The sequence below is a fragment of the Styela clava genome, chromosome 2, assembly GCF_964204865.1.
Source record: "Styela clava chromosome 2, kaStyClav1.hap1.2, whole genome shotgun sequence".
NCBI classification, from domain to species: domain Eukaryota; kingdom Metazoa; phylum Chordata; class Ascidiacea; order Stolidobranchia; family Styelidae; genus Styela; species Styela clava.
In genome coordinates this window covers 19,081,133-19,101,756 of record NC_135251.1, presented here as the reverse complement: position 1 = coordinate 19,101,756, position 20,624 = coordinate 19,081,133, and the positions used below count along the sequence as shown (strand labels likewise).

Below are 20,624 nucleotides of genomic sequence, written 5' to 3'. Positions count from 1 at the left end.
GTTTTAACTTCCAACTTTATGTTACTAAATATGTTTTATTAGAAACCTGTGTCCCTACATGAGACGATGATACTTATTTGGGCATAGCAAAAGTTACACTCACAAAAATCGCAATAGTTCATGTTGGATATTTCAAAGCGTGATTATCAGCACTCGCAAAAGGTATTTTTTCACATAAAAGTGTGTTGCATTTTAAATAGAATATATAAATTATATCGTCAGTTTCAAATGCATAGCCTTAACTTCATTTAGTTTTCTTGATTGCCCTAAGTAGAATGACGTTGAAAACAGAGGCAATATTCTTACTTAACAATCGTTGTGGTCCATTTGCATTTTCACCTTAGTTTATAACAATAGTGTCAAGTTCAAATTCGTAGTCTTCATTTATTTATTTTTATTGGTGACTGTATAAAATAATTAAATTAATATTGCTTCTTAAAAATTATTTTGGTCTATTTGTTTGTTTCGCTTTAATTTGTTCACACAATATTATAACACTTCGATTCGTGTTGATTTTCTCTCGATGATTGGCGTTAAAGATAACTTGTCACAAGACATTCCACATGTGCACTCGATGGTGTAATAGTGAAACAATGGAATCTCATTCCAAGGTTCAATTCAACACAAAAGGTACGATGACGAAATTTGATCCAAGTCTAACGGAATATGTTATTTTTAGGGGGTATCCCTACGTCTTCTCCCTCGGTCGATTGCTCAAAAATCTTCCTTTATTTACGCAGGTGTTTATTACCTGATTGTAGGTGTTACCGTACCTATACAAATTGGGGATATGCCCTTTTTGACACATCCAGCCTGGAGCTCCCGCGAGTGCTCTCAATATGTTTCACCCGATTTGAAACTAGCTTCAAGTTTTAAACGACGAAATAAAATTTGAGTTTCTCCTTGTCAGTCATGATCGTCAGAGGAAATAAGAACAACATCAACATAATTACAAAACGATCCATAGGTCCACTACGTTGTCCAATAACTGAATAATTGTATAGCCTCGTAATAAAAATAATAAATATTTGCACAGTTTCTTATTTCCCAGTCCCAAAATTACGGATGCCCTACATGTCTTCTCGTAACTTCAATGTTATTCAGTAGGTATGACAATCTGCCTCCAACTTTTCAGTTCCTCATTTTATATATATATAATTGCTCGCACCTGTTAAAATAGCACATGCGTATTTACTGGGGGGTCGTTTACTCTGATTGTTTGTGCAAGCACATTAATTTATTGACGTGTTTTCTTTGAAGTCTATAGATCAGGGTTGTCCAACCTTTTTTGCCAAGGGCCACATTTAGTTTACGAATGATTGCGCGGGCCACTTGACATAGCAGTTATGTTCTAGTTTTCACTATACTGACCACAAGTTGATGAAAAAACAAACAAAACCCTTACACCAAAATTTCAAGAACAATGAAAATACGAAAATACAGTAAAGTCGAAATTTTTACCACACATAGATATTTCAATGTCAAGTACGATACCGCTTTTATTCAATAATGTTGTCAATATTCGGGGTGGTGGACTATGTAGCATTGCAAAGCGAATTTTTCATATGTGGTCCATTTATATTTCCACCTTAGTTTATAACAATAGTGCCAAGTTCAAATGCGTATTCTTCATTTAAATATTTTCATTGGTACCCGTGTAAAAAACGTTGAGAATGAAATTAATTTTGCTCCTTAACAATTCTTTTGGTCTATTTGTTTGTTTCGCTGCTTTAATTTGTTCACACAACAATATACCACTTCGATTCGTGTTGATTTTCTCTCGATGATTGGCGTTAAAGATAACTTGTCACAGGACATTCCACATGTGCACTCGATGGTGTAATAGTAAAACAATGGAATCTCATTCCAAGGTTCAATTCAACACAAAACATACGATGACGACATTTGATCCAAGTCTAGGGGAATATGTTATTTTTAGGGGGTATGCCTACGTCTTCTCCCTCGGTCGATTGCTCAAAAATCTTCCTTTATTTACGCAGATGTTTTATTACCTGATTGTAGGTGTTACCTATACAAATTGGGGATATGCCCTTGTTGACACATCTAGCCTGGAGCTCCCGCGAGTGCTCTCAATATGTTTCACCCGATTTAAAACTAGTTTTAAACGACGAAATAAAATTTTCAATTCCTTCTTGTCAGTCATGATCGCCAGAGGAAATAAGAACAACATCAACATAATTACAAATACGATCCATAGGTCCACTACGTTGTCCAATAACTGAATAATTGTATAGCCTCGAAATGAAAATACCAATTATTTGCACAGTTTCTTATTTCCCAGTCCCAAAATTACGGATGCCCTACATGTCTCCTCGTAAATCCAATGTTATCTAGTAGGTATGACAATCTGCCACCAACTTTTCAGTTCCACATTTTATATATAATTGCTCGAACCTGTTAAAATAGCACATGCGTATTTACTAGGGGATGATTTACTCTGATTGTTTGTTTGTGCAAGCACCTTAATTTAATGACGTGCTGCCTTTGAAATCTATGGACTTTTCCCCGACCTATGACCCCCGAAAAATTATTTTTATACTCGACCATGAACCTTACCCCGAGCATCGCTTTTCTTGTTTACTTCGTGACATTGGCCAATCAGCAAGATACAAAAAGTGACGTAACAGTGCTCCCTTTTCGCATCCGCTCAGACACTTTCCTCACTCAGACGGATTTTCAAGCGTGGTCGTAAACATTACCTCGTGTTCCCTTTTTGGACTCTATTCGTTAGTTTTAAGTTTCGGAAACTTAAATATAAATCAGATATTTCAATGATCACTCTGTCTTCTTAGGAGTTTCAATTTAATTGCAATTATATACAACTGCCAACTGCCAAGACGTAATCGATATTTGCCACTAGGTGACGTTGCGTATTCATATATTTGAGCATAGCTCTCTCGTTATGTATAAGATTCAAAGTTACTAAAAATATGCAAACGATGTATAAAAAAGCTACCTGTTGAAAAGTTGACTACGGTAGTTGTTTTACGAATTTTCTCGGCTTAGTCAGTAAAAAGGCTGATGCATTGCTCTGCACCATAGTTATGCTATGTATTTAAATATTTGAATCAGAATGTTGATTGCGAAAAATATTGTCAGTTGGAAAAATAAACTTGAATTAACTGGTGAAATAGTTCGTAAATGCCAAATCGCCAAATCACCTTTAAGATACGCAATAAAAATAATGGTTTATAGGTCAAGGGTCAGCAAAATATTCTCCATATGTTCAATGTTGTCGTTGTTGTCGGTAGGTCGGTAAGTGTAGTTTGTTTAAAGCGCTGGGTTGTGTAAATGTCGTTTACTAAGTAAGATGTAAATCCACATTGTGGATCCATTTAAAAAAAAAAAAAAAAAGATGTGAATGGTGAAATATGAGTCGGATACGGTGCGGGTGTAGCGATATTGGTTATAGTCTATTAAAGTATTTAATTAATCAGATATCCTGCAATCAAATTTAACTTGGATTATTTTTAAACTTACCGTACTGACTTGTGCGGCAAGGTACCGTGCAGGCGTGGCTTGCCCTTTGATTAAGCCGTCTCATCGACTCTCTCCGGATAAAAATTTAAAAAAAAACGTGTAACAGTGTGAAGGCCATAAATTGATAAAACTGTAAAAAGTGGGGTCTTCCTAAAAGGCTAAAACTAGGCACTTGCAAATTCAGGCACCTTGATTTTTTTTCATAATTCATTGGGGTTTCAGTTTTATTTGACCTTGAATGAAATTGCGCATTTCTACATTGCAATAAAGCAAAAATTCCTCCAATTTAATGATTTATATTCAATATTTCAATAGTAAAATATAGCAACACTGAGTACTAAACGAATACCGGTACTAGCCATATTTTTTTTTCATCAATTGTTTCAGTCAGAACTTGCTATACTTTTGCTTTTCGAATGAAATTCTTTATTATACAGTTATATGACAATTTTAGCATTTTTAATAATACAAAGAGTTATACTATTTGACAATCTAGAATCTATTTCAGTATTTTACAATAAGCGCTGGGAAAAGCTTGCCACGCACCTCTAATTATCCTGCGTGGGTTCACAGGTTTGATTAAGCCGTCTTATCAGCTGCCCTTTCCCCCAGGCAGCCAGGATTAATATGTAAATCCTGTGCCAGTATCTTATCCTACTGGACTAGGCCTACTAGATTTTGAGATTTGAGTTTCGCAAATCTACAGTGATAGCATATTCTTATGGCATATAGGTAGACTAGTGATTGATTTATTCTAGATATTGTTTTGAGTAGGCAATAAATAACAGAATAACCAAAAGGTTATTGTGGCATGAAAATGTCCAATTACGCAATTATTTGATATTGCTGATATTTGAAGAATCCAAATTATCAATTTTTCATCATTTTAATACATTGGTAGCAACAAAATATACAAAACTTATATACAAGTATCAGAATACAGAAATATATTCAAATGCAATAAATGGAATGAAACTCTGTGCCATAGCCTATAATATGAATGTATATGAAAATACATACCTTGTCTAAAAGTAGAATTCCACTTTAAAATGTAAAGGTGGAATGTGGTTCATGTAAGAACTGAATAAGCACGGAAAAACTTATATTTCGAAGTGAAATCACACAAATAAATCAATTCATGAAATATAACAGTATAATACTATTCTGATCAGTTGTTACTTCCAAAAAAACATAGAAAATGTCACCTGTAATTGCATAATTGGAATATACTGTTCTATTTTTGTGTATTTAAGTCTTCATCACAATTAAATTAGAGTATATAATAATAATGTAAATATTTTTGTTTAAATGATACATTGGTTCAGAGGTTTGTAGGTGGGATGTAGTAAGAACTTCATTATCCAGTTATTTCATTTTGTGACTCAATGCCGTTGAAAGAGAAATGTAAAACTGTGAAAGGATTCCTGTATTTTACTTCGACCAAAATGCAGAACCACAATTAATAACCCTTTTTTTTCTTAGAGATAGATATAGCACTTGGTTATTGCAGGATGTTGGGTTAATTTTTAAACTTGCTGGTTTTGACTTTTGATAGTCTTTTCGCGATCCCTCGTCTATTGCAGTCCAAATATTGTACCTCTTTCTTTCAATGTATTTATTTAATTTTTACCATTTGTTTAAATGTACAATGTTTTTGCACGACGAAAAATAAATATCTGAATCTGAATCTGAATCTGGTTGGCAATAAATAAATTTAGGATTTTCTCGGACTGATTCTGGAATCCGAAATTGAATTTGTTCGAAATGAATCTTCAAAATCTTGAGAGAGTTACAACACTTGTAGAGAAGGCGAGACTTAGCACTAAAGCATGGAGACGTATTGCTGCAGTTGGTGGAACAGTGGCAGCGTTACGTTTACTACATTGGTGTGTATATCTTTTGATTTTTTCTATTATGTAATCCTGCTAGGTGTTTGCCAAAACCTGTTTCATTGTATAAAAGAGGCTGAATGTTACTGATATTGGAAATAGATTGGCATAATTTGAAAAGAATTGAAAGTTTTCAACCGGTGGTAATATTATTATAAATTGTGCTTTTTTATTTGTGATATGATTGAAACTTGTGATGAATTATTGAAACTTGTGATGATTTCGATGATGTCCGGTATGCTGGAGGTATAACTTATAATATAGTATCACGGACTTCAGATGGAAAGGTGTGATTTGCCGAGTGCAGTATATAGGTAAAATTTGACAAAAGTAATCGGAGTTTTTAGTTCATTACTTGAAAATCAGAAGAATTTTTAAGCGATTTTTGGATTAAAGGAGCTGAATGACAAAATAAATTGTTTATTGAGACTTCAAGAGGTTCATCTTTGTTATGTTAGATACCACTCCAGCTTTTACCTCCAGATAAAATTCAATTTTGATAAGAAAAGCTTTTTGTGTATGCAAGGTTTCAATTAAGACTATTAAAATTCTGAGTAAACTTGATTCTTTTCAAATGCCTGTGGAAAGTTGGACTTCTTTTATCACCATAGAAGTCTCCAGCTTGAGTGGAAATAGCAAAATTCCAATACTATTATAAAGGTTGAGACCAACACTAATCAGGTTGTAATTCAAATTATTTTATTTCGTAGGTATTTAAATAAAGGAAAGAAAGGTGCAATAAAGAGCAACTATGAATCAATGGCACAATTACGAGCATCACAAACACAATCCCAAAAGGTAAAAACGAAATGAGATTCATCATTCAACAGAATTATCTATTGCAATCTGTGACTCGTATTGAGAAGATTGGTATACTTTGCTACATTTCCCCAGCACATATTTGTAATATATTTTTCATTGTTACCATTGAAATAAGCGAAAACTAGTGTGCTTTTGTTGTTGTTGTGCTATATTATGGTGAAATAAATCGTATATACTCGCATATAAACATAGTTTAAAACTCAAAAATAGCTGTCAAACTAAGGGGTCATCAGCTTGTTCTGATCGCGCTGAAAATTGGCTCAAACGCGCATAACTCTGACAGCACTATAGGCTGGCCTATATGTGCATAACTCCGATTGATTGCACTTGAAGGGAATGACATTATGCCAACTTAATTCCAACAGCTACAACTCAAACAATTTGTAGATTTGACATATTATGAGAGAATTTTTTTAAATTCACTGTTTTAGGGCCGTTTTTAGAGGGTCAGCTTATATATGCAAGATCAGCTTATATGCGCGGATATACACTATATTTAATATATCTAGGAATGCAATTTTTTTCTTCTTCTTGTTTTTCAGAAAAAGAAAAATCTTGCTGTTGATAAAGAATTCTTGCTTCGTCTTGGTAAATTGCTTCGAATTTTAGTTCCAAATATTTGGAGTAAAGAATTTTTATGGCTTGCACTCCATTCAACAGCTTTAGTCGTCAGAACATTTTTATCTATATTTGTCGCTGACTTAGATGGAAGAATGGTACGAAGTGTCGGTGAGTACTTTTTCTTCACTCAAAAAGTACATAGGCTTTGGATCGTTTTACTACATGTTATTATTGTTGCAAAAAATATTGCATTTTTCCGCAAATAATAGACCAACCGATTTCTAATGTACTTGAATATGGTTGAGGCGGGGCGAGAGCTATTTTTTTCTCAATTTGCCCCTTTAGTTCCATAGGATTCAAAATTTCACTCAAATCTATGTTGTCTTGTGCTCTGGAATAATTTTTTCACTTTCAAGTTTCTAATTGCTTGGATAAATTACTGTTATTAAAGTCATATGTGTGATATGAATAACATTCACCTTATCGGAGACGATGTTACCACCTAATTTTACAAGTTTTTTTAAATAAATAACGACCTTTGATCTCGGAGTTTCAAGGTCTCATTTAATAAGTGTAAAGTACAGTTATGTACATAATACGAAGTCTGCAGTCAACAATTTTATGAAAATCTATTTAGTCATGTTTCAGCATGTATTGTTTAGTTACTGAGTAACTACCTTATGTACACTGACATACATACTATACTAAATTACGGGAAATGTGTTATTAGCAGATACCATATTGCATAATATTTAATTAGTCAAACAGCCTTCGGGTCTTCTTTGCCATTCATTGTACCACTGTTAGCAAAGCAAAAAGTTTTAAATTTCAAAGTCCAATACTCAAAGTCAGCCACATTGATTGATAATTTGACTTCATCGTGAATTTCCCAAAATAATTGTTTCAAATATGCGATCTGGTTCCTTTTATACAATTTCATGATTTTTCATTTTAGTGCAAAAGGACCTTCGTCAATTCCTTATTGAGCTCGGGAAATGGATTCTAGTTGCTATTCCTGCTACATTCACCAACAGTGCAATTCGATATTGTGAGAGTAAACAAGCTCTTGCTTTCAGCACAACACTCGTGAAAAAAGCATACAAAATGTATTTTAAAAACCAGACTTATTACAGGTAATTTCAATATATTACAGCTGGTGTGAATTGCTGTCCTTCGATTCTTGCCAGCATCAGTATGATCTCTTATGTTTATAAAGTTGTGCTTCCAAAAATTAGTTGTAAATCAAATAACTGCATTGTCAATCATGTATTTCGAAAAGCTTAGTGTATTCGCAATATTCAAAAAATAGTTTCAGAAAAGCTGTAGTAAACTGGGATAAAAATAGCTATCAGTATTTGTAGGTGGCACACGGCCTAATATTTTTATGAAAAAATGATTGTTTTGAACATGTAAACCGCCAACTCTCTAACACACTGTCAAAATAGGCATCGAAAATTTTGCAATAATGAAGTATAAGGAGAATTTTTTGGAGTCAAGGGTCTGGGAAACATCAACTGCATTTTCGAATAATAGTAGTGGTGTCACCTTCTCAGTATAATTACATACTAATTGACATATTTACGTGGATGTAAATAATATTGAAAAACATACCTGTACAGGCAAATTTTAATTTTACACATATACTGGCTGATTTTTTTATTGATTTTTTTTCATTAGGATAAGCAACATGGATAGCAGAATAGCAAATGCTGATCACAGTCTGACTGAAGATATCAACGACTTCACATCCTCTGTTGCTCATTTATATTCTCATCTGACGAAACCGATTCTTGATGTTGTTTTGATTTCACACACTCTTGCTACAAGAGCTGCTGAGAAAGGAGCCAACAGCAGGTAGAAGTATACTCATATATATTATAGCAAATACGTATAATTAGGATTAACTGTCGAAATGTTAGAATCAATGATCAACCATTTACTCGGTTACTTGAAATATGTAAGTTGATTCCACAACAGGGGAAGAGATAATTTTTTTAGGGAACATGTTAAATAGAAAAATAGAAATTTAAATTTTACTATACCATTATTACAGGTTACCGGGAATAATTTCAACAATTACAATATTTGTTACTGCTCGAGTTTTAAGAGCTGTGTCTCCAAAGTTTGGAACTTTGATCGCTGAAAGAGCATCGAGAAAGGGATATTTACGGTACATTCATTCAAGAATAATACAAAATGCAGAGGAAATTGCATTTTATGGTGGAGAAAAGGTGCGTATCTGATAATATAGTAAACACTCTGATATATCATTAAAAGAACGTAATCAATATATGACATTTACATAGTTAATTGCTTAGTCACATGAATGTATTGACAAAATTGCTGTAAATACCGTAACATATAAATCGAAAATCATTTGTGAACTCAATGCTTCATTAAATAATGCTATATTTCCATACTAATCAGTGTTTTTATTATATGTTTATGGTTTCCACTTTAACCAAGGCCTTCTACAAGGGGTAACTACTCAGGTTTCAACATGAAAATTTTTAATCTTTATGATATATTATATCCTGTTTCTATTTTGGATGCCCTTATGTGCCCATGAATCGTCTCGGCAGTGTGCCACACCGTGCCCAGCGTTAGGAATACGCTTGCTATCACACCTCTAATTACCCTACATGGTTCGCAGGTTTGAATTCTTTGGCCGATAATTCAAGAGGATTGCTAAACTCCTCGCTGTTGTGGGGTCTTTTCGCGTAACCGCTGGTCAGTTACGATTTTCTCTACCAGCAAGTCCATGCGCATCTCTTATAAAACATGGCGCCAATATTTTCAATTGTAATCAGTTTCCTTTTCTCAGTTTTGTTATCATTACTCACATATTGTTTCTTTTTTAGGCAGAACTCAACTTATTACAGCGATGCTATCAATCATTGGAGAAACAGACTCATAAAATTTATCTTCATAGATTATGGTACATCATGGTGGAACAATTTTTTATGAAATACGTCTGGGGGGCTTCAGGAATGTTAATGACCGCTATCCCTATTTTGACTGCTAAGGGATATTCTGATAAGGGTGAGATTTTTTTGGTGTGGATTTTTGGTTTTGTGGTGTGAAAGTGTACATGTGAATCGTTTTTGTATTATGTTGTTTGTTTCAGATTATGTGAACCACAATCCAGCAATCCTCCCGCACTTATTTTGTCCTTCGCACCTAGATTGCAAACTCGCGTAAGGTTATCAGAGGTGCGATGTCATAAGTATTCTTTAATGCTTAACACGATGTACAAAGCAACAATTTGATTATTTTGAACAACTGTAATTTCCTAGAAAAACATTTTATTGTGTTTTGTTCATATTCATTCCTGTCTTGTGTTGTAAACAAGTTTTGATTTTGATCAGATTTCAATACTGAACTGCAAATGGAGATCTTGTATTAATTTTTCTCTTTTTGTATCCCAGCTACTGAAGAAGAAATTGCTGAATGGGAAGCTGTTACGGAAGATCAAGCTATGGGGTTAAGGACGGAATCATTTATGGCGACTCGTAACTTGTTACTGAATGCAGCAGACGCAATTGAAAGGATAATGAGTTCATATAAAGAAGTGAGTTTCCTAATCATTCTTGAAGAAATCTGTTAAGTGACATTGGGCATTGGCTATCCGTGTTCACAAATTGTAGAATTGATTTTTTGCAATCTATGACAAAAATTAAATAGATTCATTTAGTTAGACAAACAGGAATATCGTGTAAATATTGGGTACACAGTGCTGAGGTGAGACTAGTGGTCCCTAACTTTTTCACCCCTATGGGGCCTATCGATAGTTTGTCGCAATGTAGAAGAAACTTTAATCAAACTTATATTTATTACTGTATTAGTACAACTGGCATCCATTATAAACATCATTCATAAATTACTAGCTAGACCAGGGCTTTATTAAGTAGTTAAAATTATGTTATGCACCACTATTGTTTGAAAGACCGGAATTTTTCTGTTTTTTTTTGCAATTTGTTTGTGAACAATTTGTGTACATTGCCATTGATTTGCCTAATGTTGAGGGAACTTCAACCCACCCAATACTATTTATTTATTTATTCTTATATGTACAAGTCTGAGTTGTCCTAACTAGTAACAATGCTTTTCATTCAAACTGAGAACAGAATTTGATGGATCATATAACATATGTTCTGTCAAAAACTTCTCTCATTCTTCTGTTACCCCCACTCTTCTCTCAGTACTCTTGTTACAGCTCGGTTTATAGAGTTTTCTACAGGAAATTGCCAAGTTACTATGCCAAGTAGTTTCGTTTTGCTGATTTGTTTTCATATTTTGAATACAAAGTTTACAGATCCACTAAAATCTATCTTGTGTACTCCTCTTTGGGCAGTCAGTCTCATCTACTCTTTCTCTTAATCCGGATCTTTTAATCTGGTATTTGAACTATTTACGATTTTCATATCCTAATTGGGGTTAGCATAGGTATATACCAGTAACTATATCCTTAAGCCATAGTTTAAAATTTTGCCTCAAAATATGAATATGAAATACTAGTGAAAGATAAATTAAATAATGTCATATGATTGATATGAAATATCTTATTTTGATTTTTCTAGATCACGGAATTGGCTGGATATACATCTCGTGTTTGGGAAATGTTTGAGGTTTTCAAAGACGTCAGTGAAGGAAACTATGTAAAAACTGTCGTTGAAGGTTCTGGAAAGGATGGAGAAAAAGTTGAAAATGTTGCTCAGTCTATGGATATTCAAGGTCATTTCTTATATTTAATATGATTTAATTGTGTTCAAGTGTGTATATACAATGTAATTTACAATATTATTCAATAGTGATATTGATAGAATGGCGAACTACTTGGTTTTGACACTACTTAAACATTACAATTCACTGAATATGTATTTGCTCAAAAAAGTTTTTTTACTGTCTATATTTTTCTGTAATTTATCTTTCAATACACTATTCCAGGTGATGTCATTGAAACAGAGCGAGATATATCATTGGAAGATGTTCCTATTATTACACCGAATGGTGATATCGTTGTTGAGAGGCTTAATCTACAGGTAAGGATTGAAGCTGGTGAATATTTTATAACTTTTCTCCTTGACAATTCTTCTTACGAGCAGACACTGATATTGCACAATATGTAAGGACTAAATAGTGTTTTTGTTTGTGTTTGGGTTTATTTAAAGGTGGGTTATTGAATGTTTAAGGATTCAGTATGAATGAAATCCAAAATTAAAGATATTGGAAAAACTATTTTTAAGACCTTGTGGATTTTCGAAATAGATGTTTTTAATTATGTATTTGGCACCAAAAGTGGACATTTGACATGTTTGTTTAAGTAATCTCGTAGTCGTACCAAATAATTGGAACAGTGGCCTATGAACGACCATAAAATACAATTTTCTTACATTGGTTTCAACATAATGACTTCCTGAATGATCATAATACAGACCAAGTTTCCCCTGAGTATAAGTAATTTGCTTTAGGTTACTTCTGGAGTTCATCTTCTCATTACTGGACCAAATGGATGTGGAAAGAGTTCGTTATTCAGGATATTGAGTGGATTGTGGCCTGTCTACAATGGAAAATTGTCAAAACCACCTCCTTCAAGCATGTTCTATATTCCACAAAGGTATTTTTCAAATCTTCATAATAATAATCATTCCAGTAATCGGCTAACCCAGCGATTCTCAGTTTTTGTTCATGTGGCACCAAATTATCAGCGAACAAACATAACATAATACAACTTAAATACAATATTTGAAGTATTTAGTCATATATTAGTTATATTTAAGTTTTGGGGCGAACTTTGGAAACAGCTGTGCTAACTAGTAATAAACTTGCATGTTATTAATCGATCATTTTATGCAACTCTATGAAGTTGTGAGGTCAGGGAAATTTTACACCTGTCTGTAGACTCGGAGTTGTTTGAAAATGACTTTGGTCCAGAGGCAACTACAGCTTCAGATTGAAGAAAATTGTTATTCCGACTTCAGATCATAACTTCGAGAAAATCAATTTTTTCCACAAATACTTCTGCATATCCAAGGTTTATTTAATTGAACGCCCAATTAAATTAATTCATTTATAGAGAATGTTGAAAAATTTGACTCTGAATAGCATAATAACAGGCTTATGGGAGCTTGAAAATACAACGCAGCAAATACATCATAAATAAAACAAGTCAAACTCCACTCCACAGTCCTGGTACTTTGGTGTCTCGCACCAGTGCCAAAGCTAGGAATTTTCGAGAGGGAGGGGTTCTGAAAACGTGGGTTTTCTAGAGTCTTGAGGGTAGGGATGGGCAATATAGAATACCGAATCCGGAGGATTCGAATCCCAAAGTATTCGAATCCAACGGGATCCGATAACAGGATTCGGTTTCCGCCTCTCTGGCGCCAAGCGTCAATTTTTGTATTTCGGGTTTCTAATAGACGAGCGTTTTTCTCGCGTGGAAATCTCTCTCGTTTAATTAAACTTGCGTCTGCTCGCAAAGAACCCGTAAATCGGTAAACATCAAACACTGTAATTTCAATCGGCATATTCAGGACAAGAAGTCGGTAATATAACCTCACGGCGAAGACTCGTTATTGCACCATTTTTGCGTTTTCCTTCTTTGCTACCCAGCTAGCGTTATTTGTGCCGACTTATTGGTGATATTCCGATAATCTGAATGCAACAATCTTTAATTGATTACAGACGTGCCTTGCCTCATTTTAAATTAAATGATTTTTCGCGACCTACGAGTTTTCCCCAAAAAATGATGCACGTAAACCAAAAGCCAGGCGTTATAAATGTTATAACATTACTCGCCATTAATTTAGATCAAATATTATTTACGAATAATTTTATTATACCATTTTCCGAAATACAAAGTTATATCGCAAAACGCGAACAACTCTCACATTTAAATTTCACTCTCAAAAGATTACATATTTTTCGGTCCGTTTCTATTGTTCAAGATAGACGCACGTTTGATCGAGTGTCTGTAGTATTTTAGTCGCCGATAAATTTTGAAAAAAGTTGCCGCATCTGGCGAAGATAGTGACGTATTGAATTTGAGTAGGGCTAAGTCTGGGTAGATAATGATTAATGATGACATTTCTATCGTTCAAGATAGACGCACGTTTGATTGAGTGTCTGTTGTATTTTAGTCGCCGATAAATTTTGAAAAAAGTTGCCGCATCTGGCTAAGATAGTGACGTATTGAATTTGAGTAGGGCTAAGTCTGGGTAGATAATGATTAATGATAACATTTCTATCGTTCAAGATAGACGCACGTTTAATTGGAAGTCTGTAGTATTTTAGTCGCCGATGAATTTTGAAAAAAGTTGCCGCATCTGGCGAAGATAGTGACGTATTGAATTTGAGTAAGGCCAAGTCTGGATAGATAATGATATGTAACGATAATCATGGAAAAATGAGTTCGTCTTCAGATGTTATTACCTAATAACTAAGTACGAAATCGCGTTTACGGGAATTTGGTTTTACGTGTCTTGCTCTCACAGAATAAAAGGTTGATTTTAATTGATAGTGGTTAAATTTAATATTTTACAACGGCGCATGGTTCTCAGCGTTTTAGTATACTCGGCAGACTTACATTAATAATGATTTAACGCCGTTTCATGTCTATTTTGTATTTAACCGCTTACTATTAAAGTGTGTAAAGCGTGTCTTAATTTAGCATATCAGTATTTATTAGTATTTAGGGATTACATACACCTTTGGAACAATTGAAGGCAAAAAATATTGTAATATTCCTAAATTTTATTGTCCTGGGAACTGCCTGTTTAGTATCAAATGAAATCCAATGTTCAGGACATTTCCAAATAGATAATACATTTATAGTAAGTAATACATTTGCAATTTTTTACCATCTAAATCCAGCAATGTAGAAATTCCCAATATTTGAATAAGTATAAAAATAGAATAGGATTCGGTATTCTGGATTCGATTTAACTATTCTAGAATATTCTAGAATAGTAAATTATTCTACATTGCCCATCCCTACTTGAGGGGCTAAAAATCGTTTCAAGTTCCAAAAAATTGCTATGTATGATACAGATAACACCCAATTCCGACGCCCGATCAAAATCTGTATTGTGAAAGACTTGATTTCTTTTTGGCTTTCATGACCATATATTTGAGCATTGCTCTCTTGTTAATATTGGTTCTTTATCTCAGGCCATACATGTCCATTGGTACACTTCGTAGTCAAGTAATTTATCCAGATACATTGGAAGATATGAAGGAAAAGGGAGTCACCGATAATGATTTGAGACATATATTAGAGACTGTCAATTTGTATTATATTGTACAAAGAGAAGGAGGTACGATTAACTTATTATGTGAACTTCAAAATTTTAAGAATCGTTTTTCTTTTGTATCAATCAATCTCACTAAAACAGGTTCTCTCATTTTACAAAACCATACTAAACTCTTTCTCGATAACAATACAAGAACGCAACATAAGTTTATGTTAATATAACAATTTAGGTAAACATCATATTTACTTGTGTATGTCACTACGTAATCTGCGTTAACATGACACACTTTACAGTAATCTAATACACAACTTTTAAAATGTTGAATGCTGTCGTTAGCTGTGGTGCACGTTTCCATTGCTGCAGTGGTCCAGATTTGAAACCAAAAAACAATGTTAGAACGCTGATTGCTATGATTGCATAAATCTTAGGCTCTGAACTTCCTGGAATATAAAAAATTATAATATTTCAAACCAGAAATGAAACTTCAAAGAAAACTTTTATGTTAATAAACCCCCAGTATCTCTGTACATATATGGAATTCGCTTCTATAAAGCATTGTGTGGAGAAACATTATAACTACCGTAAATGGAAATTTTGATAATTTATACCCGATGCATCAACAAATAAGCCTTTATCCATTCTAGGTTGGGAGTCAGAAGCTGATTGGAAAGATGTTTTATCTGGAGGTGAAAAGCAAAGAATGGGAATGGCAAGACTTTTCTATCATAAGTATGTTTGCCTCTGACTGTTCTAATATCAATATAAGGTTATGCTTGTCTAGACTAGTGAATTTGAGCATGAATAACACCTTCGCGAACATATTACTGAATACTTAATCACAGTTTCTTGAGTTCTCTATTCTATTTTGTCTGAGTGAATTTTGGGATTGCTTGCCATCTAAATACGACCCATGTAATTGCTACAGACTGCCTCTACTATCCAAATCCATGCATCTGTATTTAGAATTGGATAGTGTTTCTATTCTATCGATATTGCTCTGGTATATTTGGATCTTTTTTTCAAATTGTTATCCTTGTATCAGAGTCAAAGAAAGTATCAACTGCCCTAGTATTTTAAAGAGTAAACCAGTTTGAAAAGTTTTGTACATCTGCACATTAGATAGTATGGTACTGGGACAAGTTTAAATTAATCGTCTTAATTTGCTTGATTCTTTGTATGCTGGCGAGAGTGGATCGGAGAATGGAATTTCTCGCGTTTTAAACTTGGTTAGGGATTTTGCTAATTTTTAAAAATTCATTTTATATTAGTGCGTATTCTTGAGTTCTCAAAATAAATGTTGCCTGTGTTACCATATTTACTTAACCTGAATTGGTAGTTGTACTTGGGGCAGTTGTTTGAAGCATGTTAAAGTTGTCTTGTCAAAGTTTATTTTTCTTGTAAATCATGTAGTGTCCTGTCAGTTTTTGATTCTCTTTTTATAGACCTGTCTATGCATTGCTCGATGAATGCACATCTGCTGTTAGTATTGATGTCGAAGGAAAAATATTTCAAGCTGCCAAAGATGCCGGAATTGTGTTGCTATCTATCTCTCACAGACCATCCCTCTGGTGAGTATTTAGTTTCTATATGTTCAAAGAAAGTCAGCCAGACCGACTTTATTTAAACAAAAATTGGGTGATGGTTTTGTTACGTAAAATCAAAGTGCTATTCCTATACAAGATCATAAAGATCTTTGTTTACGCAAAATCTGGTGTCTAAAAAGATATTGATTTTAGCATATTTTGCCTAATTATGTTGAGATCCACGCCTAAGATATCATGTTCAAACTCATGCTCTCTACCCCCACTAGTGTAAACTAAACTGCTTGGCATACATTATGTAGGAATTGGAAGATTTTGGTTCTGTTCAAAATACAGTAACCGCATTTTTTCCCTTTGTGTAATACATTTTTCCACATTAGCTGAATTTTTTGCATATTGTACTTCTCTTATCTATGCTTTATTCACTTAGGAAATATCACACTCATATACTTCAATTTGATGGTGAAGGCGGATGGAATTTTAGCGAACTCGATACTGATACAAGGTTGTCTCTGAATGAAGAAAAACAGGTTTGCAATACTTTTGCTATCCTATCATTTTTTATAGAATTCAGATTTCAGATTGACGATTATTCTATCGTCTATTTATTTACATCACAATTAACTGAGACCCTAAAACAATTTTTTCAGTTGGAAGATTTTTAATTTCATTATTTTTTGAACATTATAGCAATCACATGGTGATCACAGGTCAAGTCCTCTTATCAAGCATAGGAATATATCTAGATATGCCTGTATTATGGTATTTTGAAAACCATTTACAACCTTGGTCCACGACTCCTAGCTTTGAGAAATTGAAGGATTGAATTTCGACGCTAGCTCACAATTTTGTTGAAATTAAATTTTGATCATAATACTCGGCATAGGAGAGCCTGCTTTAACAGTTGAGAATACCCCATCATCTCATTATTTTTTTGATTTCTTTGGAAATTTTGAGTTCGGTTTCCTTCGTTAAAATTTAAAAGTCTGAAAAAAAATTCTTATTGTCGCTCTGACTCTTTAACTCCAGGGAGTTGAAATGCAACTTTTACTCCAGTAGCGGCAAAAACATGAGAAACTCCTGAAAATATTATCAAATTGTGTTTTTTTTATAGCAATTGGAAGCATCGCTTGCTGGTATACCGAAGATGCAAAGCAGATTGGACGAATTGTGTTCTATTTTGGGAGAGGATTCCGTACTCAAATCAAAGCCTATATTCACTGAAGAATAGTAATAATGTTAACACTGATTTGTTTCATTATATAAATTAAGTGATAAAAATAATGTTCTTATTATTTTAAAATATTTATATAATTTCAGGGTAATTTATTCACTTTTTTGTTGCTTATATTTGAAGTGTTAATTTAAGGTCGAAATTTTTGAATTCTCATTCAAAGTCTGTATATTTACCAAGCATGGGCTGATGATGGGGCATGCCTAGTCGGCATGACCCATCATCAACCCCTGCTTAGTCGATTGAATTTATTTTGCTGTTTAGAAGCATGATTTTTTTTTCTTTTCCTCGTTATCTGTCTTAACAAAGTAAAAATTTGAAATTATGAAAGGTTGAGATCGAATAATTTACTGTTCTGAATACATATAAATTAGTATATTTGAATATTGAATATATTAATAAAAGGAGTCATGCTCAACAGAGAAATCTCAGAAATCACTGTAAATTGACAGAAATGGAATTTGGTATTGCAGAATTATCAGGACTGAGTAAAAATTTGAAATTATAAGTACAGGAAGGTCAAATCGAATAATGTGCTATTCTGAATACATAAAAAATATATATGAATATGCATTGTCAAATATATTGGTAATGTGTGTAATGTTCAACATCTAAATCTTAGTAAATTGATAAAATTTGAACTATGTATTGCAAAATACCGATATATAAGATAAATATTCTGTGATTGATATTCTATTCTTACAGTGTAAGAACTTACCAACGAATGTTAAACGATGGAAATGAGACAAATTGAAATATTTTTCTAAAATCATAGATAGCTAAATTGAATATACCCAATTTGAAATGTATGAGATTATTCCATTTGTTTTGGACATAGGCTTGAAATGAAGCATTTTGCTCCACTGATAAAGAGAATTTCTTATCCTGGAACAGTTGTTTTAATGGAGACTATTATTAAACTGTAAACTTTTGTCAGTAAAATTAGACCTTCGTTTTATCCAAGCCCACCACCCCTTGCACTGTGCTATGCTCAATAGGGAATATTCTCGCTCATCCAAAATTAGTCTTTATATTCCTGCTAAAGTGATATAGCCTGTATATGTAGTATATTGTGCAGTAATTTGCAGTCATACCTCAGCTGCTCTTCAAAATTATTTTCATTTTTTCAAAATTCGCTTTAAATGAGTGAATTATTGGAATGTGCATCACAAGCGTTGGTGATTTTATATGTCACGGCATGAGCTATATAATCATTTAGCCATCTATGACAGGGGTGGGCAAATCATGTGCTGGATCCGTCCCACTTGTGTCTGCTGAAATAGTTTTTATGGATATAAATTTCGATGGAAAAACGTCATATTGATCCAGATTGTTATAGTGTGCTTCTTATTATTATTATATAAACGTTAGCATAGCTGTTGTAAATAAACTTTTTTTATTCATAGTTTTCATATTGAGTTTGGACGTCCAGTAACCAAGTCTATTTTTTGTAGCTGGCTTACTCGAAAAATAATTGCCCACTCCTGATCTATACAAATACGGAGATATATTTTGACGATGATCTTGCCCTGAAATATAATATAGCTTTTACTGACTGTAAAACTTTGATTATGATGATATAAAACTTCTATAAATATATATTGTAATTTCGTTTTTTTGTTTGATACAATTGTTCCAATATACAACGAATTTTATCATTGTGAAAATATGCAGTTATAATAAATATCGTGTTAATTTGACGTTTGTTACATTTTTGCTTTTCAAGAATAGAGGTGGGTTGGGTTGGCATATCACGGTTGTTATGTGTTAATAGATTGCACCCATGATAGCGTTTAGACAAGCTAATCAATCATTTAACTTCTGGCGTTAGTTTCTTACATTCACATAAGTTTATATGCAAACTACCGTTGCAAATCCTAGCATGTTGACTAAGACGCTAACTAGACAGAAATTGATGGCCACGAGTAGGGATGCCAATTTTGGATTTTCGAATCGCATCTTTTCCGAATCGATTTACGAGAAAAAAAAGCATTGAACGTTTGTTAATCGCCACTCTAAATTACGGGCCGAAAAAAAATATTGAGCATCTCTCGAGATGATGTGTGGCGTAATTTCCCCCAAACTGCGAGTTCAGTTTTCCACTGAATGACCTAAGTTTCTATTTTGCGCAAATTTAAATAAATCGTATACCTGAAAATTCAGGACAATTTTGATGAAAATTTTCAACAGAACACTTGCGCTGCGACTAAGTTATTGTACGCCCTGACATGATTGGATAAAGAATTAGCTACCGACGTCTAACTCTAGATAATATATAATTTTAATTGAAATTTAATTTAAACTTTGTTCTGAGTGAAATATTTCGCATACATTTGAAGAGAACTGCTACTGAATGAGTTCATCGGCCGGCAATGTTAATTGACAATCATGTTTCTCACCCTAAAATATATATTTATTTTGTTTGCCTTTGTCAGGCTTCCACTCGAGTGGCGGTAAACGAAATCAGAGGGACTTGATGTAATAGTACATATATATAAGCCTTTTTTCAGCTGTTATATAAAAAAAAATTAATTTTGTTAGCGCGATACAAGCAGGAATAAAACATTTCGGATTATTTCTAGCAAATGTCATAACGGACGAGTAGATAATACTTGAGGAATGGCAACTGTGCACCGTTTTACATCAACACGTGTGTTTATGATGGCTAATAATGCCTTGTCGAGTAACGACCCTAATAATTGATTTTCTGTTTAGAGTTAACGTGTCGCAGTTGCGTCACTCGCTAGTATGTTCTGTTGCTGTAAGCATCTTATGTTGTGTGTTATGCTGGTGTAATAAAGAAGTGTAAGCGTTTCAGTTGAAC

The 20,624-nt window shown here is 33.5% G+C and overlaps 1 protein-coding gene across 1 annotated transcript; it reads left to right on the top strand.

Annotated features, from left to right (window-relative positions):
- Positions 1–4,963: 4,963 nt before the first annotated feature.
- Positions 4,964–19,500, top strand: LOC120335857 (ATP-binding cassette sub-family D member 1-like). The gene is made up of 17 exons (XM_039403475.2): positions 4,964–5,042; positions 5,202–5,387; positions 6,101–6,188; positions 6,755–6,941; positions 7,729–7,906; positions 8,451–8,627; positions 8,827–9,004; positions 9,635–9,815; positions 10,202–10,344; positions 11,354–11,507; positions 11,721–11,815; positions 12,245–12,390; positions 14,943–15,088; positions 15,670–15,754; positions 16,468–16,593; positions 16,997–17,096; positions 17,681–19,500. The coding sequence occupies exons 2-17, from the start codon at positions 5,266–5,268 to the stop codon at positions 17,795–17,797; spliced, it is 2,223 nt and encodes a 740-aa protein (XP_039259409.2). The 5' UTR covers positions 4,964–5,042; positions 5,202–5,265; the 3' UTR covers positions 17,798–19,500.
- The last annotated feature ends 1,124 nt before the right edge of the window (positions 19,501–20,624 follow it).